Source organism: Pan paniscus, chromosome 11 (genome assembly GCF_029289425.2).
Source record: "Pan paniscus chromosome 11, NHGRI_mPanPan1-v2.0_pri, whole genome shotgun sequence".
In the NCBI taxonomy this organism is placed as follows: Eukaryota; Metazoa; Chordata; class Mammalia; order Primates; family Hominidae; genus Pan; species Pan paniscus.
The window spans coordinates 8,116,909-8,135,195 of NC_073260.2; the positions used below are offsets into that span (position 1 = coordinate 8,116,909).

The 18,287-nt window shown below is 45.8% G+C and overlaps 1 protein-coding gene across 8 annotated transcripts in view; it reads right to left on the reverse strand.

The window, feature by feature from the left end:
- Window positions 1-427: 427 nt before the first annotated feature.
- Window positions 428-18,287, reverse strand: part of NUP214 (nucleoporin 214) — a 109,883-nt gene continuing 92,023 nt past the window's right edge. For 6 of the 8 annotated variants that reach the window (XM_008975944.5, XM_003822384.6, XM_055117570.2 and 3 more), the window contains exons 32-36: window positions 12,195-12,347; window positions 6,815-6,986; window positions 4,374-4,513; window positions 2,811-2,835; window positions 428-1,664 (exon numbers count right to left, since the gene is read on the reverse strand). In XM_008975944.5, the coding sequence (XP_008974192.2) occupies window positions 1,631-1,664; window positions 2,811-2,835; window positions 4,374-4,513; window positions 6,815-6,986; window positions 12,195-12,347 (524 nt within the window). In that variant the 3' untranslated portion in view covers window positions 428-1,630. Of the gene's footprint in view, window positions 1,665-2,806; window positions 2,836-4,373; window positions 4,514-6,814; window positions 6,987-12,194; window positions 12,348-18,287 lie in introns of those variants that run through there. The other 2 variants (XM_034929309.3, XM_055117571.1) reach the window with 1 other exon arrangement.

Sequence of the window (18,287 nt, forward strand, 5' to 3'; positions counted from 1 at the left end):
CATCCAGAGACACCACGGACCGTACAAACAGCCCCTCCCTCTCCTAACTGCACAGAGCGCAGGGTGACAGTCATCCAGAGACACCACGGATCTAATTCCAGCTCTTGGCTCTGCTGGCATCTGGTTGAGGGAGGGATTTCTGAAACCCAACAGTGCTATACAATGAGATTCCTCTTCTCGTGAGCTTAAGAAATCACCAAACACAAAGCCAGGTGGGCGTCCAGCCTCTATCGGAGTCCTCTGGAGCCAGAGTCCCCAGGATGGAGGCTGGGAATGTGCACCTGACAAAGAACTCTGCAGGTGACCCTGGGGCACAGGCGAGATGGGGACCTTCAGACCAGGTGGTGACACAGTGGAGACCTCACCATGGTCTACTGTCCCCACATAAGCCATCAGAACCAAGGAGGTCACACTGTCTGCAACATGATGAATTAATGTCATGTCAAACTTTTATTAAAACATTAAAAAAATACAACCTGCCAATATGTAAAACTCTAAAAAAAAAAAATCTCTTCCCAACTCCCCGCTGCTCATGACCCAAGCCAAAGCAGTCAGATTCTGGGCCTGAAAGAGAAATTCTTACATCTGTTTTCAATGCGAGACGGTCCTTGTTTGATGGCAACTATCTAGGATGTTACAGGCCTCAAAGATACTGCATTAAAGATAAAGAAGCACTCTAATAAAACTGCAGTGATGAGCTCTGGGCCGTCCTAGCAAACACTGTTGTCAAATCCAGCATCGTTCTGCTAGTGTTGTCTGGCAACAGCAGTGTCTTCACACTTCCTGGGTCTACCCAAGGGCTATCTGCACTGTGGTTAGTAGACACTGGGTAGGTGTGGCTACCAATGTCACTGCCACATACAGAATATAAAGGCTGTCTTCTCAAGTAACTGGCCCCCTCCTCTCTGGAGTAGGACACACGGCACCCAAGAGCCACATGGAGATGAGGGGACAAGGCCGGCTAAGGCGCAGCACTGTCCTGCCTCATGCTGGCTACTATTGTACTGTACTGAAAAGCGCTATGGCTGCTTCTGAAACTCAACTGCTGCTGGCATGAGTGGCTTCCTCTGCCTCCACTCAATTGCAGAGTGCGTCCTTGGATGGTCCTGATACACAATGGCAAAAAGAACATGGAGAGGAGATAACCAAGTTTCGGCCTCAAAAAGATGACCCACCAGCATGCAACCTCTTCCCTATGTGGAGGGCGCTAGGTCCAAGTGAGACCACGGCACATTCGATGCTGTTTATCAACACCCGACGCTGGTGACTTCTGATGCCATCCTTGAAGACACAGTGTTCTGGCTGATGGAGGCTCTGCTGGCTTCTCAGAGCCACAGAAACGGGGCAATCTTCTTGGCTGTGATCTGAAAAAACCCACATATGTTCTGTACGGAAACAGACAGTTTAATAGTGGCAGGGAAAACCCAACATGAAATATAAAACAAGTAATCATGCGTCTCGTGAGTTTTGGTTTCTGTTGTTTCTTTCTGGGTGTGTTTTGGTTTCTGTTGTTTCTTTCTGGGTGTGTTTTGATGGCAACGTCGGTCTGAACAGCCTGCTCCAGCATTTCTCGGGGAAGAAGGTGAGGATGCGGTTGGTCCCAGGGATCGAAAGGCCTGCTGACATGCCCTCAGCTTCGCCAGCCACCAAAACCCTGGACAGACCTGCAAGGGAGCACAGGACAGTGGTGGAGTCAGCTGCTCTGTCACAGAGCAGTCACAGGCTCTGCTGCTCTGCCTGTGTGCAAAGGTCAGGACTCAGATTTTTTATTATTATTTTTTGATACAGAGTCTCACTCTATTGCCCAGGCTGGAGTGCAGTGGCGTGATCTCAGCTCACTGCAACCTCTGCCTCTCGGGCTCAAGTGCTGCTTCTGCCTCAGCCTCCCAAGTGGCTGGGATTACAGGCATGCACCACCACGCCTGGCTAATTCTTGTGTGTGTATCTATATATGTATATATATATATTTTTAGTAGAGATGGGGTTTCACCATGTTGGCCAGGCTGGTCTCGAACTCCTGACCTCAAGTATCTGCCCACCTTGGCCTGCCAAAGTGCTGGGATTACAGGTGTGAGCCACCGTGCTTGGCCAGTATTTTTTTTTTTTCTTTTGATATAGGGTCTGGCTGTCACCCAGGCTAGACTGTAGTGGTACCATCTTGGCTCACTGCAGCCTCGACCTCCCAGGCTCAAGTGATCCTCCCGCCTCAGCTTCTGGAGTAGCTGGGACCACAGGCATAAGCCAGCATGCACGGCTAATTTTTTTAATTTTTAGTAGAGATGGGATCTCACTCTGTTGCCCAGGCTGGTCTTGACTCCTGGGCTCAAGCAATCCTCCCACCTCAGCCTCCCAAAGTGCTGGGATTATAGGCGTGAACCACCCACCTGGCTAAGACCGAATTTTAACGCCATGAAATTTTACACAGAAGCACAGAGGGTGGATCAACACATGAGACCTGGTGATGGCCCAGAGCCCAGGGGTTAGCATGCAGCTTCTGAGAAACCTCCAGGGAAGTCAGGAGCAGCATCTCCTCAGCGCTGCCCTCAGGCCTGGCTCACTGGCAGGCGTGCTCTTTTCTCTTTTAACCATGCCTCTTAAGAAGGCGAGGCCTGGCACCTCCTGCCATATTGCTACAGAGAAGAGCAAGTCCACAAAACCCAAACCCTGCTGCTGAACCCCCACACTTACAGGACAAACTCTAAAAACAGGAAAAAACGAAAAGAAAATGCACAAATCCAGCAAGATCCACACACTTCCAACCTTATTTAATGCTTTTAATTAAGGTCAGACTCAAAAAGGGGGATACTTACGAGTTATTTGATCCAAAGCTGAATCCTGAAAAGCAGAATAAGAGTGAAGTTAAAGCACGCATCCACTCGAAAGACAAAGGTGGTCCCCATGCTAAGTGCCTGCCCTCCTCTGTGCTTCTCGTGGGAAGCCCTCTGTGCCTCCACCACCTACAGGAAGGCAGGAAAGGTACACACAGAAGCCCCTTTATTCTGAGTTTGTCCTCTGGAGCTACTCAGATCCCCCAGAAGGCAGAAAAACTCCTTTACTTTTTATGAGTTATCTTCTTGGTATTTTAGGGTTCTTCCTCCCTCCCCAGCCCCAGCTGTAGGCAGAGGGTCTCTGGCTTGGCCTCTCAGCTGTACTGGACCACATAGATCCATTCATTAGGAAAACCTTTTTTTTTTTTTTTTTTTTTTGCTGTTGTTGTTTTTCCATCCATTTGCTTCCTCTTCTTTTTGAGGGCCAGAGAAGCAAGATGGCTGGATAATAGGCCTGGTTCTACTGCTAACTGCTAACACTTAGTTCCTTGGAGTTTCTGTTTCTTCACGGGTACAATTGTAATGATACCTAAATTCTGTGCCTCGTCAGTTTACTGCAAGAACAAAATGGAAGACACGTATTCTGCCATCTGAAGAAGCAGAGTGTTAAACAAATGCAAGATGTTTTGTGAAGTTTCTATGCCCTTTTTTTTTTTTTTTTGAGTCTGCTGGCTTAGATTTTTAAACCAAGGCCTAGTAAGACCATTATTATTTTGGGCTTCTCAAATCCTGAGAGGAAATCAAGACAGTAATTTCTTTGGTAAGAAATGACACAGTGTTCTAAGTCTAACTAAAACCTAAAAAAAAAAAAAAAATATGCCAGGTGCGGTGGCTCACGCCTGTAATCCCAGCACTTTGGGAGGCCGAGGTGGGTGGATCATGAGGTCAGGAGATGGAGACCATCCTGGCTAACACAGTGAAACCCCATCTCTACTAAAAACACAAAAAATTAGCCGGGCCTGGTGGCGGGCGCCTGTAGTCCCAGCTATTCAAAGGCTGAGGCAGGAGAATGGCGTGAACCCGGGAGGTAGAGTTTATAGTGAGCCGAGATTGTGCCACTGCACTCCATCCTGGGCAACAGAGCGAGACTCCGTCTCAAAAAAAAAAAATTTTTTTTCAACCACTTTCAGTACGTTATGTATTTATTTATTTTGAGACAGGGTCTCATTCTGTCACCCAGGCTGAAGTGCAGTGGTGCAATCACAGCTCACTGCAGCCTCGACCTCTTGGGCTCAAGTGATCCTCCTGCTTCAGCCTCCCGAGTAGCTGGGACCACAGGTGTGTGCCACCATGTCTGGCGAATTTTAACATTTTTTGTAGAGAATGGAGTCTTGCCATGTTGCCCAGGCTAGTCTCAAACTCCTGGGCTCAAGTGATCCTCCCGCCTTGGTCTCCCAAAGTGCTGGGATTACAGGCATGAACCACGTGCCCAGTCAGCTTTTAAAATACTAAACAGACTGGTCAGGTAAAACATACTCATTTCTTTGGGGGAGAAGGCAAGAGGGACCCATTTTGCTTGTGAGGGGAGAACTTGTGGCAGCTTACCTCCTGTGCCTGATCCAAAACCAGAGAATCCGCTACTCTGGGTCCCAAAACCAGAAGTCTGTTGGGACAGTGATCCGAAAGTGGGGGCATTCTGACTCGCGAGCGTGCCGAAGGATGTGGTGTTGCTGCTGCTCCCAAACCTGCGCTCCAGTGAGAAACAGACTAAGGTCAGTGGGGCCTCTCACCACTTGCCCATCTGCAAGCCTCAGCCCCCTGCCGTAAGTCTCAATACACACGACACACATGATCCAGGGTGACAGGCTGGGCCTAACTAGCAGCCTTTCAGAGAGAATGAGCTATTGCCCAGGGCCAACTTTTATCTCTGCTCTAGGAAGAAAAATGGCAGGACTACAGTATGAAATCCAACCTGGCCAGTGTTTTAGTTTCCATCCCCCATCGGAACACCAGGGCATTTGGGAACTATGCAGTACACAGTTCCTGCTCTACCTCCAACAATCCTTAAGCTTTATTCTATCATTTTAGCATTTCTCACTTACCGACCATTCCCCCACACCCTGCTCCCATTTATTTATCTTCAGCTCCTCTTGGGATCTTGATTCTATTTACTTTTTCCAAGTCATTTCATTCAGGATTTTGTATTTGCTTCCTGAATCAGTAATTACTACCCAAACCAATGTAAAAGTGGCCACCATTTTCCTTCCCCTGCTCGCCCCACCTGGAGACAATTCCCTGTGCCCCCTCACTCAGTTCTCCCTCCAGATATGGTCCAGCACACAAGGTGGCACTGTGTGACCTATCAGAGCCCCTTGAATTGTTTGCAGAGGAATTCAGCTGGGTTGGGGAGAGCTTCTGGGGTCTGGAGGTGACTAGGTGAGGGAAATGGATCAGTGGTTTCTGGGAGAAGGGGTAGCACCTGGGGCAAGAATCAACCCCAAAGCAAGAAAAAGTATCTAAAACTCCGCCTTCCCAGCATTCTATTCACTTTTAATGGTGAGGTCAAGGCTCTTTCCATACAAAGGTGGCCAAGGGATCTGCTCTCATTGGACTTTCTCCCAGGAGCGGCCTGCTCCCTTCCTCCTCCTGCCTTGGGCCACATCAGCAACAGCCTGCCCTTCAGGGTCAGAGACAGGCTCATGGCCAGGGACCTGGAAGAAGGTAATGGGCTCTTATGGAGATTTAATAACTGACCTGGCATTAACCTTTTTTAGGACTGACTAACCAGCCAATCGGGATTTGTGTGAGAGCCGCCCCAAGGCAGAATATGATACTTTTCTACTAGTAAAGAAAACAGCTGGTTTCAAATAAATAAATCAATTCTCAAGATACCCAGTCAACCCAAACCTTCCACCAACTCTGTGGTACTGTGTGCTAGGTCATCACTGCAGAGAACAGCATCCATTAAGACCTCTGAGAATACCAGCCTAAGTGGGTCTCTAACTGTCCTTTCAAAGCTTTCCTTAACTTTAATTCTTGGGGTTTCCTGAGGGCAAACCTAAGGCATTAGTCTCCCGTGAAACAGGAGAAGCAGCACGCCAACCCTCTCACTCCTGCTGCTGCGCTCCAGCATCTTGCACGGAGGGGAAGGGTGTGACTAAGAACATACTATAGTTTATTTTCAAGATAAAGATGCTGTCATCTTGCCAAGACTCAGATCCCAAGTATCTCAACAATTCCCCTAGACAAAATCATCTCCCCTCCCCCAAACCTTCAGCTCATGCTGAGCCCAGTACCGCGGCGAGAGGCATTTTAGAACTCCTTTCAGGCATCGACACCTCCTTTGAACAAGAGACTTGGTAGTCATCCCGTGTACATTTTTAAAATTGGGATGTTGTGGTGTGGTGAAGGTTTTTTTCCCTTGGGGTTTTGGCAACCACACTGAAATTCTGCCCTTAAAAGCGACTCCCTAAAAATGGCCTTTTCCAGTGCAGACGCACACGAGGCAATGAGAGCAGCTTCGAAATCCCTGATCATCCAGGATCTTCCCACGGGAGGACCTGTGCAACTGAATACTCACTCTGGGGGGCTGCAGGGGAGCAGGGGACACAGGGAGTTGTTTGTTCAAGGACAACGGGTCTAACACAGAATAATCCCAAGAGGAAAGAATCTGGTGAAAACCATTCATTGAGGACTTCCTAACAGAAGCTCCACACCGGGGTGCCTCTTGGCTACAAAGCAGTAGCTAAGGCAGGGCTGGTGCCTTCCTTTAGCCCCAGCAGGAGAACAGGGGCTCTGATGACCAGCATTTCTCATACCAGGGAACAGCAACACAGCTGAGGTCCACCATGAATTCAACAAAGCCTGGCTTGAAAGAAATGAGTCTTACCCTGGAGAGGAACAGGAATCCTTGAGGGAGTTGTTCACAAATTTCAAGGGAGGGGCCTTCACCTCATGGTCAAATTTCTTGTCAGAGCAAGAGTACAGGCCCCTAGTGCTTTTTGGCTGGCATGTGGGTTCCCAAGGGCCCTCCCCAGGGGGCTTACCCGAATCCTCCTGCGCTGGCAGCCGCAGTGCCCTCTCCGAACACTTTGCCTCCCGTCGAGCCCAGAGGGCTTGTAAAGGCTGGAGCTGAACCGAATGCTGGCACCCCTCCAAACCCAGGGGATCCCCCAAAAGTAGGAGGGCTGCCAAACACTGGAGCAGCACCGAAGCCACCTGAGCAAAACAGAGGCAAACAAACAGAAATAATAGGGAGAAAGAAAGGAGGAGACAGGAAGAGAAGACATTGAGCAATGAGAAACCAAATCAAAATAGGAAGAAAAAAGGGAAAAGAGGATGTTAGCAATTCAAATGCAAGAACTAGAGTAAAGGGCAACCCCCCCCCCCCCCCCCCCACCGCCCTTCTATCAAGAAAATAGTAATGAAAACAACAAAACAAAAGCCCTCAAACCAAACCACTCCCCTCCATTCCTAGCAGAGGGCTCTGGGGTCCACTCAGGAGAGCTCCTGCAGACTCTGTGAAGTCACTGTGAAGCCGTGTCAACAGACCTCCAAGAGCCCACTCGGTGCACCTTCCACCCCTCCCAGGTCCTCTGAGCTGTTTGGAGTGAAAAACCATTCTCCAAAACTCCAATCCCTACCCAGCTGACAAAAGATGACAGACTATATTACTTATCAGTACACAGGCAAGACATCTAGCTTCATAGAAACCCAAATTATAAAATCAGAGGCTCAAAACCTCCTCTCAGGGAGAATCCCTGAATTGGGTCATAGCAGAGACAGAGACATGTATGCTGGCGCCCAGCCAGGTGCTTTTTATTTATTTACAGCCTGATGGCTCCTACATCTCTCATCAGAGTCTCCCTTTCTCTCGCTCAGTGGAGGTTTGTTTTTTTTTTTAAATGCTTTTTTCCTGCAGTCTGGAATTACTTCTCAATGAAAAAACACACCAAATTTCTTCTTTGGAGGCAGGCTGCTGCATAAATCTAATAAAATAATAAGTCAACAGTGAGGACAGCCCTAAGAGTTCAGATGCCTTCTGCAAGTTGCCAACACTGCTGCCCAGTGGGCTTAGGCTGCCAGAGGGCAGCACCACACAGGTGGCCACACAGACAAGGGTCAGGTCACGCACAGGGCACCCTACTCTGATTGCTGGTGCTGCCTGTCAGGCAGGAAGACAAAACATCCTCTCCTGAGCTATTCCTGATGCGGGTTCCCAAACTTCCAAGATACTGCTGAAATCATTCTAAAGTATTAGAATAGACACTCAGTGAGTGTCTTCTTGAATGAATGGAATAGAATGGCATAAGAAATGTGCTCTAACTGGGAGCACCCTCTAAAGGGAGTACTTCTTAAGGTGAGTGTGGCCTATGAACTGCGTGCTAGCGGGAGTAATGGTGGCCTAGCGACAAGCCTTTTCTCCCCTTTCAGAAAGTCAATCTGTTGTTAGAGGGATGAAATCCAGACTTCTTATTGTTTATGTAATCACAACACAAGCTTCTGCCCTCTGAATCAGGAAAGATCAAATCCTGGGTATGAAAAGTTGTCAGCTGAATCCCTCAGTTAACTGTTATTTTGTGATTCACTCATGTGCCTATTTGCCATTAACAGTGGTAGGCTGCACAACTGAGAAGATACTTTTTTGCTAAGGCTCGTGTTTGGGTTAACATTTCGCATTTTAAAACACTGAGTGAAATTCCAAGCCATGATAATGGAGACTGTTGGGTTATAAATGTAACAGACTGGAAAAAAAAAGTGCTAAAAAACCCTTACAGTTGAATTATTTAAGACTGATCACAGATCTAGTTACACTTTCTTCCTAGACATGCAGGGCTTTATCTAGTACCTTGTATCAATATTGCTTAGACTTCTTGGTGGAAGGTGAGTGAAAAATGGGAAGTCATGATGATACAGAAAATAAACTGGACAGGGGAGGGGTGGCGGTTAAATATACAGAGAGAAAAAGCCCCCAAACAACGCACCTGGGTCACAGCCAAATTAAACAGGAAGAAAACAGTCACTCTGGCTTAAACAGGCAACTCTCTCCTGATGGCAGGAGGGGTTTGATTTTATCAGTTGCCGTATTTTCATAAATTTCTTCTCCAGAAGAAACAAAAATTTTCTAATAATCAATGATGATAAACTTTCTGATTTATTGAGGGCCCACTATATGCCAGGTGCTTCACAGCAGTTTTCTTAAATCTTCCCAATAAGCCTGGGATCCTTACGAGACAGGGGAGGAAACTGAGACTTAGAGAATATGCCACTTGTCCAAACTTCAGCCAGCTGATGGGTGCTAGAGCTGGGACTGGAACAAGGTCTGTGCGACTCAAACGCCCACCTCTCATCTTTCCCATCATTCATCCCCTGCCTGCCTCCCTCCAAATCTAACACTTTAGCGAGAGAGCAGGGTGTAGACCACTGACCATGGTGGGCAGCAAGGCCATCTTCAGTCCATCCCACCTTCCTCCTGTCCTCTCCCCGGATGACCTCCAGCAGGATAATTTTATAATGCAATTTTACTAAAGGGAGGATAGATACTTCTGGAATTTTTCAAAGACCCATCCAAATCATCAACTTAAAATCTCTCTTAAAGCAAAAAGTGCCCTGATGCCTGGGCAGGAAGGCAGTTCCTCTATTCACAGCAGCCCTTCCTTCTGCTCGGAACTTCCAGTCCCCTCTTTCAACAGAAAAAGCTCTCCCAGAACCAATACGAGTTCCGCAGCAGAGAGATGAAGTCCTGAAACATGAGGGGGAGTGGCCTTTCCCCTGCCCTCACTTTGATGTTTATGGTTACTAGTTCACTCAACTTATGTATCTGAAAGATAGTTTTTCTCTATTTGAGTCCTCAATCTAAGTATCACAGTTTCATGGGGCAAATAAGTACTATGAAAAGTTGGGGCATACATTTTCTCTAAGACTGGACAAATAAAAGGGTCAGATTTTCTTTCTGTTTTTGAGACAGAGTCTTGCTTTGTTGCCCAGGATGAAGTGCAGTGGCATAATCTTGGCTCAGTGCAATCTCTGCCTCCCAGGCTCAATTGATCCTCCCACCTCAGTCTCCTGAGGAGCTGGGACTACAGGTGTGCACCAACGTGCCTGGCTTATTTTTGCATTATTTTTTTTTGTAGAGACGGGTTTTTGCCATGTTATCCAGGTTGGTTTCAAACTCCTGGACTCAAGTATCTGTCTTCCTTGGCCTCCCAAAGTGCTGGGATTACAGGCGTGAGCCACTGTACCCAGTGTCTGAATTAGGTGTGATTTTCCTTTTTTCTTTTAGAGATGGGGTCTCACTATGTCGCCCAGGTTGGTCTTGAACTTCTGGGCTCAAGTGATCCTCCCACCTCAGCCTCCCAAACTGCTGGGATTACAGGTGGAATTTTCAAAGGTCAGATTTCCAAATCAATGGGGACATAATCTCAGGATAAAGAACCATATATAGGAAAACCATAAGAGTCAAAGAAAACATTATCAGCCTCCTAAAAACATAAAAAGTCTTGATGATCGATGAACTAAAATTCCCCAGTTGAAATGTTCACGATGCACCTTTCTAACTGGGATAAAAGCCTTGTGGCCCTTTCATTTTTAAACAATGCACTGTGTGTGTAGCAAAAAGAAAGCTGTGAAGCCCATTTCAGAATATTCTGTTTTAATTTCTAGGAAAACAGTATTAACAACTAGCAACCAAAGACTAAGCTACCTGAGTCACAGTCTGAGGTAAGGTGCACAGTGGGTTTGGAAACCACAGCACTTTAGGCTCTAAATATGAGACTCCATGTATTAATTTGGGGCAGCCTTACTCCCAAGTCAGAGCCACTGATGCATCTAGTCCTGAGGTTAGATCCTTCCTCTGGAATTAGCATATTTCAGAGCATCCCCTACATACGAGGGCCAAGTGTCCTGGCCACTTACCCAGGGGGAGTTTGCTTTAAAAAGCTGCTTGCTCAAACAGCCCACCCTGGACCCCCTGTCTTAAAAAAAACTCTTTTCACACAATTTTCCATCAACAAGGACAGGAGTGCAGACTCTCCGCAGATCTCAGAGACGGAAACAGGGTGGAGAGGCAGATGACAGAAATGAAGTACATGTTTTCAGATCTAAACATACACTGTTCATTAAAAATTTTTAGTTATAAATACATCATACATGATTATAAAAAGGCATATAGTTTATATAAATATATACTTTAATAGTAATGCTGGGATAAAAAGTAGTCCTAGTAATGTTCCTTTTCCTTGGTTACATGGGTGTATTCCAACTGTGAAAATTAATTCAGCTGTGTACTTATGTGGATTGTGGATACACATATACTTCAATTAAAAATAAAGTGATTTGGGGGCTGGGCACGGTGGCTCACGCCTGTAATCCCAGCACTTTGGGAGGCCGAGGTGGGCAGATCACGAGGTCAGGAGATTGAGACCATCCTGGCTAACACGGTGAAACCCCATCTCTACTAAAAATACAAAAAATTAGCCGGGCGTGGTGGCGGGCGCCTGTAGTCCCAGCTACTCAGGAGGCTGACGCAGGAGAATGGTGTGAACCCGGGAGGCAGAGCTTGCAGTGAGCCGAGATTGCGCCACTGCACTCCAGCCTGGGCGACAGAGCGAGACTCTGTCTCAAAAAAATAAAAATAAATAAAAATTTAAAAAAATGAAGTGATTTGCGAAAGAGGGGAAAGTAACATACACATGAGAAATTAAACAGATAATCTGCTTTGACCCTCACAAATAATGGGCACCCCAACAAATCCATGACTCAGGATGCTTTCCTGCAGATACTTCAGTTATCATTTCCTTATGTGTTCCTTTATTTTGGTTGTTCTGCAACTGTCAAATATTTACAATGTTTTCTCCCCAAGAAGAATCTGGGTTCTCTTAAGAGTTGCATTACGGCCGGGCGCAGTGGCTCACGCCTGTAATCCCAGCACTTTGGGAGGCCGAGGTGGGCGGATCACAAGGTCAAGAGATGGAGACCAGACTGCCCAACATGGTGAAACCTCATCTCTCCTAAAAATACAAGAATTAGCTGGGCATGGTGGCACATGCCTGTAATCCCAGCTACTTGGGAGGCTGAGGCAGGAGAATCGCTTGAACCAGGGAGTTGGAGGTTGCTGTGAGCTGAGATCGCACCATTGCACTCCAGCCTGGCGACAGATTGAGACTCCCTCTCACAAAAAAAAAGAAAAAAAAAAAGGTTGCATTACTTGCGTTCTATGCTTTTAAACATGTTTTGGAAGACCTGGAATCATGTTAGGAATGTAGCAGATGCTCAGTAAATATAAAAATAATGCGGAGGAAACAGTTAACTTCTTTACTCCAATCCTACTCTCTTGAGATAACCACCCTAGAGATGTCTCCTTCCAGATATCTATGCATAAACAAATACATATATAAAGATAACCATAACAAATAGACATAGGAGTACCTGTTTTGTTTGGAGAGGAAAACCCAAAGCCTTGGGATGCCACACTTCCTCCTCCAGAGCTGAAAGTGCCAGTGGGTTTCTGCTCTCCAAACGACGAGCTGGCAAATCCACCAAATGTCTTGGCCCCACTGTTTCCAAATAGGTTAGAGGTATCTGAAGAGATGAAGATGTGAGGGAGGTCAGAGGGAGACAGATGTCCTTACCTGCTTCTCAGAACAGAGAAAAAGTCTCAGTTGGGTGTTTGGAAAGATGGGAGTGACAAGCCGCCTAGAAGCCAAGGGAGCGGAGCGACAGTGACAGTGACAGGTACTTTCTCTGATTTTCACGCACCTTGCTGGGAAGTTTTTAATCATTCTGGCACCCAGGCTCAGGATTTCCTGGCATGATTTTATAGGCACAAAATAAAGGAGCAGTGAGAGGTCCCAATGAAAAGGCTCCTTTGTAGAAGCTCACTGGGTGCTCCTGCAAGTGTCAAGACTGCCCAGCAATGGAGGCCATGGGCTCTGCCCCACAGGCTGCTTTCTTCTGGAAAACAGGGCTTACTTTGATTGGTCTCTTCACACAAGACCAACTTCAAATTTTGTCAAACTAGGGAAATTAAAGTTAGAACAAATCCAACCCAGGCATAATGGCTTCTAGCACTTACCTCCTGCTTTTATAGTCAAGTTCAGCATGCTTATGGCTGCCTGAGCTGCTCAGAGAATGGCAGTGAAATGAGAAAAATCACGGTGCTCCTGTCTTTGATCCAAGGGGATATAGGGATGGTGTGAAGAATGTTAAGGAGGCTAGCAAGACTTCCAGTCAGATTTCCTCTAAGAGGTTTAATGAAGCCCTTGACCTTTTAGATACTAATCTAGGGGGTCATCCCCCTCTCAACTATGCACTGAATTCACTCCAAGAATTAAAGGAAAAAAGGAAACTACTAAAAACCAAGATGGCTGAGAATTTTTTTTCACCTGTTACAAGAAATGCAAACCTGACAGATAATAATAGATAAACAGACAAAGTCCACATACACAGAAGCTGTCACTCAGATAATATAGCACAGGATATGTCAGAGTTTTCAAACTTTTTTGGGGGGGGGGGGTGGGCGTTGGTGGGAAGGGAAGGAATAACTCACGTTTCCTACCACGTCTAGATGGGTGTTTTATTGAATATATGCCCACAAGGCAGGGAGAAGCTATCCTGAAGTGGAGTGGATGCCCAAAGACACAAGGCATAAATGGGAGGCACAGCATATGCTCTGGGTAATCACTGGGTGGGTAATGAAGGACCAGTCTCTCCCTAAGCCAGTCAGGTGTTCACAAGCAAAGTGAAAGGAGAGGACTGGAGGAGGGGGAGCACTTAACATCATTTTCAAAGTTGAGCTGTTGGAAGAGGTGGCCCCCCCATTAACCTGTCACCTCCCCAGGTCTCTCAACTCATGCTGCTACCAACCAACTCTAATAGGAGAGCCAACATGGTTAATACGTCCAGATGCAATGCTCTTAATCCACAATCCAGGAAGTGAGTGGCCTCACTTTGGGACCCAGTCACCTCAAATTTCCAGGCACCAGTAATACAATATGACTTGGCCCATCACATCATGGTCACTGCCCTATAAAACCACTGCTGACAATTTGAGAGCCTGGTTAAGGACCCACATGTCAGGTATGTCAGGCACTGGCAGCTGGGTGGTTAAGAAATCCCTTTGTATCACCCTCATAACTCAGTACCACAGGATAATGTATCCCTTGACGGAGTCCCACAAAATGGCCTTCTGAGCAGTTTGACCTTCCCCTTATTGAGCTAGCCCAAAGTTACGTCTGATTCCTTCAATGGCAGTACATTTGACAATGGAGATGAAAACAGGCTTCTCAGCCATTCCGTTTACTTGGTATTTCAAGAAGAGATTTTTGCACTTTGTTAGTGCTAGCAATGCAAAACTCAAATAGCAAACAAATTCAAGGGCAAGACTGGGGTTGAATCTCCTCTTGGAGGAACCTGGTGCAACCACATGAAATGTGAGGTGAAATGATGTTATTGGGACAGTGGTGGGAAGTCAGAGATCATTTAGAAGTCTTTGGGCTTTTTAATCTTTTTCTCTCTTTAAGAACTCTTTGACTTTAAAATCTTTATGGCATATTATAGTGGAACAAGCAGTGAAGTTTGCAGTCAGACCCGGGTGAGATTACCTAATAGCTGTGTCACCCTGAGCAAGGACTTAACTATCCTAAGTCCCAGTTTCCCCACACACAGAACAGGACAGCAATTGTGACTCTGCAGGGATGCTGGGAAGATAACATGATGCACACAGGGCACTAGTGTGGTATGTTGTAGACTCTCGGAAAAGGCTGCTGCCCTTCTCTGTTCCTTCAACCTCTTCCTTCCACATCTCAATCACACTTCAGCTAGTAAGACACTGAGCAGGTCAGCAGGAGATAATCAAATCCTTTTCATTTTTAAAAGATCCCAAGAATGACACCATTAAAGCTGTAATCACTCTCGTTTACAGTCTCTCAAGGAGCTCTGCATGTTGAGACATTTTACCATTGATTTAAACTGCTCTGAAACAAAGTAGCATAAAACAATGACTGAGTCTCTGTTTCTAATGTCAACAATGTGTTTCTTGGTTTTCTCCTAATGGTTCCAAAATAACATAGTCTCTAGTTTTTGAAAATATGTTACCATATTCTCATATTACCATAAGAGAATATCTTGGCGGACCGAACAATATTTCACTGTAGATGATTCTTCTTGACTTGTAAATAAACTATCCAGTAAAAAAAACAAGTTTGTCTTTGCATAGCCATCTGTGACTGACACTTTAGGGGTGCCAAGTACAGGTAAAACTGGCATCTGCTCTGGGCTTCCACCCTGCTGGCAAAACATGGATCCTCTTTGGTCTTTTATTTGGCAAAAACACTAGCATCATCCAACATCAGGGCCTGACCCAATCTGAATTAAATTATACTTAATATAAACTGGATAGCAATTAAATCCGATACAGAGTATCAGACCAGGCCCCATATCATCCTGCAGGTCTAAAGTCATTGAACAAGAATTCAATGCACACTCCGAAAGGGTCTCTCAGGAAGCTCTTGCCCAGGATACTTTCCAAGATATTTTCTTAAAGAACAGTTGTAGAGGGACCCTGTAAACCCACAAGATCATCATCAAACGGCTTCTTCATCTTCTGATGAGACAAATATGTCTTTCAGGACCCTAAACAGAAAGAATGTGCTGGGAATGGCCCTACACAGTGTCCTCAGGACAATACTAAAGGAGGCAACAGGTCCTTATGGGTAACAATCCACAGTGGTGGTGGATTTTAGATGTCTCCATGGGTTCCCAGGTTTTCTTTAGTAGATTCTATGGGGATGACAGAGAGAAGAAGCCCTTCTTGCAAGCTTTGAGCTTCTGGATACAGAACACGCCAACTCCAAGTACTGGTGTTCTCAGCTTGTCTTTTGCGGTCATTGTTATAGTTCTCATGACTTCTCAGGGGTAAACTGGGCAGTTTCAGGGCAAAGCAGCCCGGGGCATAAATGTCACAAGGGAACTGCTCAAATAACTCTCTATAATGGGGTCTTTTCCATGCATAAATGTTGCCCAAAAAGGCGTACCTGGGAGACGTTCTGTAAACAAGGCCAATCAGAGCTCGGGAAACGCAGCTGGACTAAATCCTGGCTACGCCACTTAGTAGCTGTGCAACTTCTGCAGTATACATCTCCTCTTGGACCTGATTTTCCTATCAGTGAAATGGGGACAGCCACATCTAAAAGCACTGTTGTAAGAAGTGGTTAGCTCACGTGCATTGAGCTTCTGGCACACAGTAGGTGATTAATAAAGGCTGGTTTCCTTCTGCTTGATGGTTTGTGTAGTGATGAAATCCAAGGGCTGCAGGATTTCCAGAGAGGGAGCGATCATGGTGGGCCTGAATGACCCTCAGGCAAAGGTGCAGTGCACACAGAAACAGCCTTGCATTCATCCTTTAAAGAAGGACAGGCTCAGAAGGTGGGTGCAGGGTGCCAAGTGAACCTGGAGGAAGTGAGGGAGGGATGCTTGTGTGGACAGCAAGCAGACAAACTGACCAAACCAGAAGGAAAGTACTGGGGAACTGAGTACAGTCAGAAAGGTACTTTGGGGCCAGCTCAAGGAGGGCCCTGAATTCCAGTTTCAAGTTTATTTCATCTTTATCCTATAGTCAGTGGGAAGTTGCCCAAGGGTTTGAGTAGGAAAACCAGCAAAATAAATGCAGTCTTAAGACTCGGGTTTGGCATGGATTTTCAGACCACAATGGAAGAGCCAGGGGGAAGGGAGAAGAAGATTGTGATGAACAGATGACCACGGGGAATGCCCCATAGCAAAATGGGGCGGGGAGTGCGGGGGTTGGTGAGGGGAGGGAGAGAAGGTAGAGATAAGAAGAGAAGCAGAGGAGGAATTGTTTGAAAGGCAGAAGGAACCAGGAGAATCAGTTCATACAGTCCAGGAAAGAAGTGGTGCTCAAAGCATCAAATGATGCAGTCAATTAAGGAGAAAGAAGCTGTCACTGATGATTCTGCAGAAAGGATCCTGAGTACTGTGGTGAGGACAATGCCTTTCCCCAGACGACTCCCAGCTCTTCCTTCTCCACTGTTCCTTCCTTTTATTCTGTACTTGGTGGCCCTAAGAGTTAAAACAATTCCTGTCCCTTTCACTATCGAATCATACACCTAGTACCCCAAAAACTATTGAAATAAAATCATATAGTTTTTAAAATAATACAGTGTTAAGTGTTTCCTCTACTCCTTCAAAATCACTTAAACTTCCCTTAGGCACACATGTAAATTGTTGGTTTATAGTTAACAGCCAACATTTAGAAGATGAAGACTAACAGGTTATCTGGTATCAAGAATAGTTATGTGTTTACTTTAAACCAGAATTAAAAGAATCAGCCAGTAATGTTTGACAGGCTGGGGAGTCCTGGTTTGTAGGGTTTTCTGATTTCCATGATATAAATACTCCACAATGGCTCATTTCAGGCTACCCCACACGATGTCACCAAACGAACAATTGGGAAGATGTGCATGGCTGGCTCTCATGTGTCCGTGCAAACCAGCTGCAGCCAGCCACTGACAGAAGGCAACTCCTTGACAGTCAAGAGCCATGGCATTAGAGATGAGTAAACGAATGTTTATAGGGATATGACACATTTAACTTTTAACAAAATTGGCCAGTAACACAACCTCACAGATGATACCTTAGCTCTGGGATAAACCCAAATTTCTAACTCCAGTGGAGCATGTTATTAAGTGTCTATTCTGTGCCAGATTCTGTGTCTGGCATGTGACATATAGTCTAGCTGAGTTCTATATCTGTGACTTTCTGGCTCTGTGACCTCAGAATTCTGGGCTTGTTTCCTCAATGGAAAATGAAGAGCCATAAAAGGACGATGTTTTCAAAGTATGTGCTATGGAGCCTCACAGTCCTGTGGTGCCAGCCAGCTGTGTGTTTTGGAGTTCCTGACCCCTGCTTCAGCATGAACCTACTTTTGTTTTCCTTATCAGGATGCTACTTAAGAGTTCATTGGCAAAAACAGTTTTTGAAAACTACTAGACTTGATTTCTAAGATCCAGGATTCTAAATCCCTCCTGGCAGACTGAAACCTAAAGAACAAAAACTTCTGATTACATAATTTCACAAGGTAAAAGGTATGTGTCTCTTGACAATAATCTTTCCTTATGTATTAGTGGAGTGGACAGTGACATCAAAATAACTAGATTTTTGTTTGTTTGGTTTTTGAGATGGGGACTTGCTGTGTTGCCCAGGCTGAACTAAAAAAATGACTAGTTTTTGATTTAGGAGTTTAGAAGGGCAAATCAGGATAGAAAGTTTTGCTAACTGCATAGGCCTTAATATTAAGGAAACATCTGTCATGACTGCAGAACACTAGCTCATGATTCATGGAGATCTCACACAGCACAACAGATGAAAGAAACTTCATGTAGGGCACATTAAATGAGAGAAGCTGAGACAAACAGGACAGGCTCCCAACTTCTAATCTCAGCTTCCGTCTGAGCAGCAGGATAAAGATCTACACAAACAGATTTCGTTCATTTCCAACCATGAATA